Source organism: Helianthus annuus, chromosome 17, assembly GCF_002127325.2.
Source record: "Helianthus annuus cultivar XRQ/B chromosome 17, HanXRQr2.0-SUNRISE, whole genome shotgun sequence".
NCBI lineage: Eukaryota > Viridiplantae > Streptophyta > Magnoliopsida > Asterales > Asteraceae > Helianthus > Helianthus annuus.
This window is the reverse complement of record NC_035449.2, coordinates 61,037,085-61,048,469: the sequence shown is the minus strand read 5'-3', so window position 1 is coordinate 61,048,469 and position 11,385 is coordinate 61,037,085. Positions and strand designations below refer to the sequence as shown.

Below are 11,385 nucleotides of genomic sequence, written 5' to 3'. Positions count from 1 at the left end.
CTTACAAAAATTCTTTTTATTATTTTAAACAAATAATAAAAAAAAACTTCACTTTACTCTTTTTAACTTTTTCCACTTCACTCACTCTAGCAAGCTGAAGCAGCAGAAGAAGAAAGATGGGGGAAGGTAAAGGGTCATCACTGGTTCATCTTCTAGTCATCATCTTATGCTTAGTTGCTTTTGCTTTCGCCATTGCTGCCGAACGACGTCGTAGCACTGTACACACACTCTCTCTCTCTCGTTTAATTCAACTGTTACTTGTAGATCACAACATTATGGTTGCTAAGATCTAGGTTTCCGACATGCTACAATTCAGCTTGTATCAACTCCTACATGAATTGCAGTATCATTACAGTGATTTTTGACTTGTAATTTTGCATGTGTTGCTCTGAAAATGGCTGGGCTCAGATAATTGAACTTGTTTCACTACTTTTTGTTAAGAAAAAGGAATTGGAATTACTTAGATGTAACGATACCCAAAAGATTGATATGACCATCGGTCGTGGCAATGAGAGATTCTTTATTCATAACTTTGCAGTTAATATTGCTGATATAACACACCGATTGTGCAAAATATCGGTCACCAATATTATCAGTGATATTGACCGATATATCACCAATTTTCCCAATATTAGTACCTTTCTTCTTAGTTTGTCTTATTGCTATTAGTGTTTTAACTCTTAATAGTTAGTTGTTTGTGTTTTAAGTTTTAATTAGTTCCTACTTGCTACAATTGTTAGTGTTTTGCAAGTTGCAAAAGGTTACTTTGTTAATGACAGGAGAGTATACTGAATTGTTAGTCTTAAATTGCTATATATATAAATGCAGCGTGATATTAAAATTACCAATATCCCACCATGATAATTGATATCTCAAATATGGGTCCTTGACCGATATCCGTTTTTTTGCCACATTAACTGCATAGGCTCATAAGGAATGTTACCCTTCTTAAATCACCAACATGTTTTAGGCTTTATGCTAATGGATGAGAGCAGAACTCTATAGTTAAGCGTGCTCAGGTGTGAGTAGTACATGGATGGGTGACCTCTCGGGGGCAAAGCGGACAACATTGGTGGTATGAGGGGCCGGATGTTACATAGGAAATCTGTTAAAATTTATAAATTTGATATTTTTTGGTGAGGCGAGGACTATATGTAGTAGTACGCGTGTGACATTCGTCTATTGGAAACTTATTTGAGTTGAAACTTGAAATATAAGTATAAACATATTTTTTGGATGACAGGGAACCATTCGTACAGATGACAGGACCAATTCGACTTACTGCGTATACGATTCAGATGTCGCAACCGGATACGGTGTTGGGGGCTTTTTATTTCTACTATCAGGTCAATCATTGCTTATGGGTGTGACCAAATGCATGTGTTTTGGAAGGCCTTTAGCACCTGGCGGAAATCGAGCTTGGACCATCATCTATTTTACATTCTCTTGGTAAGAATAACTCTTTTTATGCAACCTTTTTAATATTCCTTTTTTATATCAGCTTTATGTGCATGATGCAGGATGTGTTTTGTAGTTGCCGAAGCTTGTCTGATAGCCGGGGCAAAGAAGAACGCGTACCATACAAGATACAAGAGTATGACGGAGAGTTTTTCATGTGACACATTAAGGAAAGGTGTTTTTGTTGCGGGTGCAGTGTTTGTTGTTGCAACTATGGTACTGAATGTTTATTACTACATGTACTTTACCAAGGCTACAACTCAACCTGCTCACAAAACCAACCGTTCTAGTTCTAGTGTTGGTATGGCTGCTTATGCTTAGACCTTATTATATACTTTATGTGATGATGGACTGAGATTATTAAATTTTAAACATGTACATTAAAAGCCAAATTATGGGAATTTGTGGTTATTATTATATAAAAGATGCACTTCTTCGATTTAATACTAGAATGAATTTAAAACTAGGGGGAATTTTGTATGTACCAAAATCAGAATATTATTTATACCCTCTCTAAGTAAATTAAATTATTAGAATTACCCGTTTTGGTTTGATTTACAATTATTCAAAATGTGACAATTTTACTCTTTGTAAGCATTGTCAAACCTGGTTTTTGGTGAAACCGGTTTCGGTCCCAACCTAGTTTATAAGGTTCAGTTTGGTTTGGGTTTAGCCGGTTTCAACGAAGGAGTTCTCAAAACCAGGGGCAGACCTATGTTGTGTTGATTATATCATAAGATCATGGGTAAAACATAAACCCTAATGATGTAAATTCAATCATAAACAATAAAATAAGAGGTGTGTACCTGATTAGCAGTCACCACACCAGAGAGGGAAGTAGACGTCATGTTCGTCAGATTGGTCTGGTTCCCCTTTAGGATGTATCTTCTTGATGGTAGTACCGAGTTCTTTAGGGTTGAAGAACTCGTAGTAATGGAGAGAGAGGAGGGCGATTTTAGTGTGATGTTATGAGGGTCTAACCCTAATCCCTCTCTAGTAATCTCCTTATATACACCCAAGGGGAAACCCAATTAGTTAATTAGGGTAATCTGGCCCATCAACAATTACCAACTAATTTATTATAGGTTTAATATATTTTGATCCAAATAATATAAATGATTATAATGGCTACACAATTAAATATAAATATAATAATTATATTTAATCTTACATTCTCCCACTTAGCCGAGTAATCATTTATCATGAGTATTAGATTAGTCTGATCAGAAGTTAATACTCATTTTAGCCTTAAACAAGTACTATAGCAGAGAAATACAGCCGTTGAATCATTATGCGACTCAGGACCCCCATTAGTCATACTATAGCCTTAATTTAAAACCTAATAGTTATGATCAAAATACAAACAAGCCCTTTAGCGTTTGATTTGTATTTATAGTTGTCTATATGTCATTACACCGGCAGAACATATGTAAGAGACATACAAAATCAAACTGATGAGGAATATTAAAAGTTAATCATTCATAGTACGATATGCAGTTGTACATAGTCATCAATAAACCCGTGATTATTATAAGCGCTTACATAATAGTTATGGGTGATAGACTTTTAGTTATAGGATCCTTAAGCATATCATGAATACATTCGATACAAAGATTTAGTTTCCTCAATTCGTTCATAAACGAATAATTAATTGTGTATCGAAATTTAATGCAGCACCTCTCGAACTGTTACTGTTCAAGGAGACATGGTAGCTGACTTTATCACAATAAGTCTTCAATATATTAATTATATGGAGTTAATAAACTTATGAGTCCACTGATAAATTTCCAACAACATTTAGTGACTATTGCTTTGTGATCAACAATATATTATATCGTCATATCTTAGGTTGTTATTATCAGTTTATTATGACTCCTCCATAAGATAGGTTTTGTCTGCTGACATAAAGATATACCCGAAATTACATTTTGTCATCTTTGAATATTACAGAGTTAGAGTAATAAACCGGTTTTAATTCTCACTTCTTCTTTAAATTATAGTCTCTCGTTTCTTTTAAAGATATTGTAATACTCAATTAAATGCTTCACATTAATCTAGACATATCTAGTGTGTTGCAATATGAGTAATATCTAAACGAGTATAGACTTAAACTTACGTAAGGCTTCTAATTAGTGAAGCGTAAGAAATAATCTCATTTATCCTATTATCCTCTAAAGGAGAACAGTATTGTTTGTTACATATGTAAGGACCAATTTAATGTTAAACTTATGGAACGGAAGTAATGTCCCATTTGGTCTATCTCAACATGTTATGATATCTATTATGTAAGAGATATCTCTGAGATCTATTATATCAAAGTTTGTGTTAACAATGCTTTGACTTATGTAACATATACCTGTCAAAAGAATATCATCTATATAGACAAGTTTAATTTAGTTGCTCCCACTCATTTTGAGGTAGGTTCATTAATCCACTTGATTCTTGATGAAAATAATTACGTTAAGATCACATTATGATGTTTGCATTAACCCATACATGGATATTATTGGCTTACAATGAAGCGTTCTTTAACCTTCAGTTTGAAACTTTAGGTTGTTATCTAATGAACATGTAAATGTGTCAGCCATTGTTAGGGAAACTTCTTTTAATGTTCATCTAATGTAGCTTTAAACTATTATAAGCTACTAGAACAGTGACGATCCTCAAAGAAATCTTTGATAATTTATCTCTTCCTAAGTATAACCTTTGACAATCAATCATGCTTCTTTGTGTCTTAACGTTTATATAAGGATTTGGTTTAGTTATGAACACTCTTAGGTAATTCAATCAAATCCCAAACGTTATGCGAACACATAAAATCAGTTTTACTAGAAAACTGTTTTATTCTATTCAGAAGATTGATTGACACTAATGGCTTAATTAGAAGAGATAAGATCAGTAAACTTTTCCAAAATCCATTTCAACTCCAAATTAGGGAGGTTATGTAATCATCAAAGTTAGTAGGTTTTTAAACCTAGATGACCTCCTGAGTTGATTGTTGGGTTTGTTAGAAGTTTCAGTTTTATGGATTAGCTCTTGATTAGGTTTCTATCATTTCTAGGATTCTAAGTTTGTAAGAGTTGGTGCAGTATGGTGTACAAGAGGTGTAATCGGAGTTAAATTTGGAGTGAAATTTAATGACACTCTTCCCCCCGCCTCTTGTATTCCTTGCAAGTCATGATAAGGACTTTGACTGCTCCCACTGACCTTAGAAAACTTTAGGAACTCAGCATGCTTAGGGTCAATATTTAACGACCAAACAAATTCTAATAGAGAAAACATATTAATGAACATATTAGTGACGTTAGTCATTGTAGTTTCTCTTGTTGAGGATTATGTTATGTTAGACAAGATATCTAAGTGTGCCCACAATTAAGCAACAATGAAACTTTTGTAAAAGTAGCTGTAGATTTTAAGGAGACAAGTTTTGATAGAACAGTGTCAAGATGGAGCAGTGTCTTGTACAAGAGGTGTGTAAATTGAAGTAATATAAAGTTTTCACTCCCCACCTCTTGCAACTATTGCAAGTTATTATTAAGACACTTAATGCTCCCACTGATCTTTAATATCTCTAGAATGCTACAAGAGAAGTTTCAATGAGCTACGTGACGTGGGAACCTATCACATATACGTTAGACTTTATTTGATTCCTTTAATGTCCAGATATCATGAGAAACTATAGGGACATATTTAATAGAAATCTTATTAAGTACATATATGAATAGATTTCTTTTAAAAACTGTGGGCCATATACGACAAATTTAGATACAAGTAGATAGTCTTTAAATGATAAATGAATTATGTCTGAATGTTCCATTTGGAATAAGTTCCACGAATGTCAATGAATGACTTATGATGGACCCATACTTATTACTTGAGCCAAGTGATATTTAGGGCTATAACGTCATGATTTAAAAACACTTAGAATGAGATTAGATAAGAAATCATCCTCATTAACCATGTCATGATTTCTCATGAATTTTGGTTATAATGGATGAAGTTTGTAAGTCTCATTTTCCTTTTGTCAAATTCTCATTTGCATGATAACAAAAGTTGTTAAAATGTAAGGTATCATCTAGTTTTATCTTAATAATGTTTCAATCCAGGTATTTAGAACAAATAAGATGAGAGTTTAAGATAAGTGTGACTTTATGTTGACTATGCAAACCTCACAACCTTCATAACATTGCTTAATTATGATACTATATTCTGATTAATACTCAGAATATATGTACGATATCGAAAAACGTTGTTAGAAGATTGCTTATTATTGTTCTTATAGCCTTAACATTTAATCATGTCACTAACTCTCATTTTAGTTATTTGTTGACTTCTGGTAAGGAAACTTTTAGAACTAGAATCAACTAATCATGTGTTAATAGGAATATTAAAATTAGTAGACTTAAATATCTTTAATAAGTGACTATCTAATTAATTCATCCAACTGTTCTTTAGAATAATGGATAGTCTCGTTGCTTATGTTTAGTCTAATGACATAATTATGCAGTGAGATTTTCCTTTGAAGAAACTAAAAGTTGGAATTTTTACTTGTAATTTGTCTATAGACCTTAAAACAATCCTCTTTTAAATTAAGTGGTTGTAAGGTGAGTAACAACTTATTTTCCAGCTTTAAACATTTATTTATTTGTACATAAGTTGCTTATCAACACACTCATTATACTTTGGTACTTTTGAGTGTTATAGTTGATTTATAAGGCATCAAATTGTACAAGTGAAAATCTTAGTATGTAATGTACTGGAAAAATGTACTTATTTTCATGCGTAAGCCCTTAACTATATGGGTCATGATATTGTACATTATAATGTATTCACATATACCACTTAACTTTATAATTTAGAATTTTAAAAAGAAGGCATGCATCTTAGGAGTTCTAGTGATTATTCCATATATAAGAGATTAGCCTTAGGAAAATCTTAATCTGAAATAACTTTAGTGATAGCATTATGTTAGAGAGTTCTTGATTATCATAAGAGACATCATGTTCGATTTGTCCTGATCATCATGCTCTAATTTTCTTCTTTATAATCTTTATCAGAAGAGAGCAATAGGATTATCGTGTCTTAAGAAATAATCAAGGATTTAATTTAAGAGCTAATTCCAATAGAAATTTTAAATAAAGCAAACATTTTGGGTTTAGGAATTAGAGTGGATGAGATATAGGTAGAAGTAAATTATAGTGAGTAAAATTATGGGTACTTAAAATAAGGCAGACGAAATGATCATAAAATTAAGTAAGGATCATTAATATAAGGATCATTATGTGAAGAGATTGTGATATGTCTATTACTAACATCAAAATAATAGACTTAGTAAAATCCTACTTAAACAAAGACAAATCAGCTTTGGCCAGAAGTGTAATCATTTAAGTATGTGTGCAAAGTAATCGTGACAAATCAGCTTTGGCCAGAAATGAGACAATCACTTTAGTTATGCACTTGTCAAGCATGCTAAACATAAATGAATTAAATCAGCTTTGGCCAGAATTAAGACATTTCACGTTTGTAATGCATACTTAACATAGCTTTTATAAGACTTGAACAATAAATAGATGTAGTAAATCAGCTTTGGCCAGAATTAATACATCAAAAGCTCATTCAAGTTAAGCTATTTTGGTTTTGTAAAACATTATTTGATCCTTATTAATTAACTAAGTATTTACAAAACCAATTATTAATTAGCTAAGTCTTAGTTCACATTAAACAGCCTAAGTTTTGAGATTTCGAGTCATGGTCTCGAGTCGTGCTGTTATGGTTTCGAGTCGCAACCTTAGTCTCGAGTTATGCTGTTATGGTTTCGAGTCGCAACCTTAGTCTCGAGTTATGCTGTTATGGTTTCGAGTCGCAACCTTAGTCTCGACTAATCACGTTATGGTTGCGAGTCGCAACCTCATGGTTTCGAGTAGCAACCTCATGGTTGCGAGTAGCAACCTCATGGTTGCGAGTAGCAACCTCGTTAACAGCTGTTTTGTGATAAGGTTGAATCAACTAATTTTAATGGATTTGATTATAATTTCAAAATATCTTATGTGTATCTATCCAAGTTAATTATTCGATTATAATTAAAATTATATTTTATTCGAAACTTGGAGATAAAGTTACACAATTTTAGGAATTATAATCTAACTTAATTTTATCACAAAGTTATGTAATATCATCATAGCCATTCATATGACTAACTTAAACAATTCGTAATAAAATCACGAAGCTTTCAATTAATGAAACCAATATCCATTTAACTTTAAATAATGATTTCATGAGATGAAATCTCATAAACAATTCACTGTAGGAATAATGATTTCAAAGCAAAAGTAAAATAAAGTATAATGGAATATGTGGTGAAATAGATAACGTGAACCACTGATTACACAAGCAATTCGACCACCATCATTACATGTGAAGCACTGATTACACAAGCAATTCGACCACCATCATTACATGTATAATTTTGATTGATTTTAATTTTCAAATTAATTGAAGATCATAAAAAAAACGTAGAACAGGAGAAGAAAATCAATCTTAACATTTTAAATCCTAAAACATTGAGTTTCTTGATTGAATTGATGTAATCAACATTGCTCTGATACCACATGTTGATTATATCATAAGATCATGGGTAAAACATAAACCCTAATGATGTAAATTCAATCATAAACAATAAAATAAGAGGTGTGTACCTGATTAGCAGTCACCACACCAGAGAGGGAAGTAGACGTCATGTTCGTCAGATTGGTCTGGTTCCCCTTTAGGATGTATCTTCTTGATGGTAGTACCGAGTTCTTTAGGGTTGAAGAACTCGTAGTAATGGAGAGAGAGGAGGGCGATTTTAGTGTGATGTTATGAGGGTCTAACCCTAATCCCTCTCTAGTAATCTCCTTATATACACCCAAGGGGAAACCCAATTAGTTAATTAGGGTAATCTGGCCCATCAACAATTACCAACTAATTTATTATAGGTTTAATATATTTTGATCCAAATAATATAAATGATTATAATGGCTACACAATTAAATATAAATATAATAATTATATTTAATCTTACATGTTGATGTATGGGTGGGTGGGCGCGCGCACCCCTTGGAAAAAAAATTAGTGTATTTTTTAGGCAAAAAACCCGATCGCACCCTTAAAAATATGGTTGAACCCCTTATCCGCAACCCAGGAAAAAAATAATGAGTCCGCCACTGCTCAAAACTGATTACAATCCTATATTCGATTGTGGTCCAAACCAATTTTATAATTAATTTTGGTTTGGGTTAAAAAGTGGTTACGGTTTTCAACCCAGCTTTTTTTTTGCACCTCTAGTTCATGTATCATGCTAGTTGTTTTTTTACATAAAATATTAAGTTGGGCCTACCAGGATTATACAGGGAGTCCAGCAGCCCGAACCCTGTGGTGGGCGTATTCACCTTTGTCAATATTCTGCATCAAGATGCATAGCAATAATTGGGTTCACACTTCACACTCTTTTTCCATCTCATATAAGTCCATTCTTATCTTAGTTACAATATATTAATACTATTAACACTTCAGACACGATTTTAAAACCTACGGGTTGTGTGATGACAAATTTTACCTAAGAGCATTCACATCCTAACCCTTTAAATTATGTGAGGGAGGTTTTTCTTTTATTAAAAGTGGTTGTAGGTAAAGGAGAAAGAAAATGTTAATGTTTATCTATAAATTTGAAGAACACTGTTCACTCTTTATAATTTTTTTAATATATTTTGAAAATAGTTGTGAGTGAAAAAGAAAGAAAATGTAATGATAAAGGTATTAAAAAATATTATTTATTTGAAAAATAGATAGTACTTATTAAAGAAACAAAATTTATCGAAAACCATAGGCAAAGGCACTACTGAACACCGAAGCAACACTGGATTTTTAATCAACCCACTTGATTCATGAGCCAACACTTTATAAGCATAAATCACAATATGTATATTTCGCAAAATCATTCTGAGTTGATTCTATTAAATTTTAAAGACATTTTATCAATGATAATAATACTTTTTTGGTAATCTTTTTTCCACCAAAGTCAACGTAAATAAACTTAGTATTTGAATGGTTTTTAAATTATTTTTTAAGTATGCGATTTCTTTTGTGATTTATGTCGTTTTTAAAAAGATATTTCAAGAACGTCACTCATTGTTTTTAAATCCCTTTTGATCTCTAGATCAAGTTGTGTAGGGCTTGCATTTCTCTTAAGAGATGCAGGTTCGACTCCCATTTGATGCAGACTGAGATATTGGTGGGCAATGATAGGAGACCCAGGGGAACCTGGGTTAGATCCTTGAGCCAAACGAGTTTTACCGGTAATTTCACCGTCGTGCCTACGGGCGGGTGGGTTATCGGGTTTTCCCCAGAATTGGTGGTGGACTTGGGTTACTCTCGAAGTACTCCGTTTGTCCAGTGGGTGCCCCAAGAGTGCTCGGGATTGAGTTTTTTGGCCGTTCAAAAAAAAAAATTGACCGGAGTAGGAAGAAACACTGTTTAATAATTAAAACGTTTTATAACTGGTAGAGGAGTAATTGATGACTTTTTTTAACCATAAGGCTGGACGGTATGGAGGTTCGTCCTCCACCGTTCTGGAACGTCGCCGGACCAAACACCACGCCTCCCCCCCCAAGTCTTCGTCCTTGGCGTCCTTTTCTAGACGTTGAAGCCGATCCACAAAATGACAAAAACTACCCCTCCCCCTCTCTTACACACCTATACATACAATATATATATATATATATACATTTTAGGTCCATCCTCCCATTTCCATACCACCATCCTCTTTGCCCTATCCTCATGCCCATCCTACGTGGCGCTTACGTGGCGGACCATCCTCCAAGGGAGGACCATCACCATACCGTGTAGCCTAAGTTTGTAACCAATTTGGGATATATATATAGGGAGAAGATCATGCGAGAACCACCTCTTATTGTGAGAACCGCGAGAACCAATGTGAACACACCAAAAATGCCTAAAAATACCTAAAAATCACACAATTTTTTTTTAATATTTTTTATATAAAAATCGCTACTTTTCGAACCAAAAAAAAAAAATTTTTTTTGGCCACTAAAAGTAGCGCTTTGAGCATAAAAAATATTAAAAAAAAATTTAGATTTTTTTTTTGATTTTTTTAGGTTTTTTGGGGATTTAGTTTTTAGCATTTTAGCTTAGAGGGGGTGGGGGGTGGGGGTTTAGGTTTTTGAGGGGTGAGGGAGGGGGGTTTAGGTTTTTTTTAGGTTTTTTGGGGGTTTTAGTTTTTAGCATTTAGCTTTGGGGGGGGGGGTGGGGGAGTTTAGGTTTTGGGGGGGGGGGGTGTCGATGAATTGATTTGGAAAATTGAATATTATATTCATTTTTGTAGTCATTTATTGACTAAAGTTTATGATAGTATAAATCATTTGATTTCGATATTAGTTAATCGATTATGTTTGTGTTTCTTTGTAAAAACAGTTGTTTATAAAAATGCTTAAGGAGATATTAATATAAATATTTCGAAGTAATTTAACAGTTAGAATAGAACATACCTTTCCTTTTTATTTGACTAGGTAAATCTTTAAGTTGATTTTTCCAAGTGACCAACCTAACCAATTCTTCCCTACACGGCCTCCTGCCTAAACGGTACTTTTTATGGCTCCAGGTTTTGCAAAAATCTTTAAAGATGAACAAATGGATAAAAAGGAAACTGATATTTATTCATAACTTAGAGGGTGGGGGGGGGGGTTTAGGTTTTTTTTTTTTTTTGGGGGGGGGGGGGGGTTTAGGTTTTTGGAGGGTGGGGGAGGGGGGTTTACATTTTGGGGGAAGGGGGGTTTAGGTTTTTTTTAGGTTTTTTGGGGGTTTTAATTTTTAGCATTTAGCTTTTAGCTTTGAGGGGGGGGGGGGGGGGGGTGGGGGAGTTTAGGTTTGGGG

General features: G+C 33.5%; 1 protein-coding gene across 1 annotated transcript; it reads left to right on the top strand.

The window, feature by feature from the left end:
- Positions 1–1,902, top strand: LOC110922720. Its single transcript, XM_022166944.2, has 3 exons — positions 1–218; positions 1,244–1,449; positions 1,521–1,902. The coding sequence occupies exons 1-3, from the start codon at positions 117–119 to the stop codon at positions 1,777–1,779; spliced, it is 567 nt and encodes a 188-aa protein (XP_022022636.1). The 5' UTR covers positions 1–116; the 3' UTR covers positions 1,780–1,902.
- Positions 1,903–11,385: the final 9,483 nt, after the last annotated feature.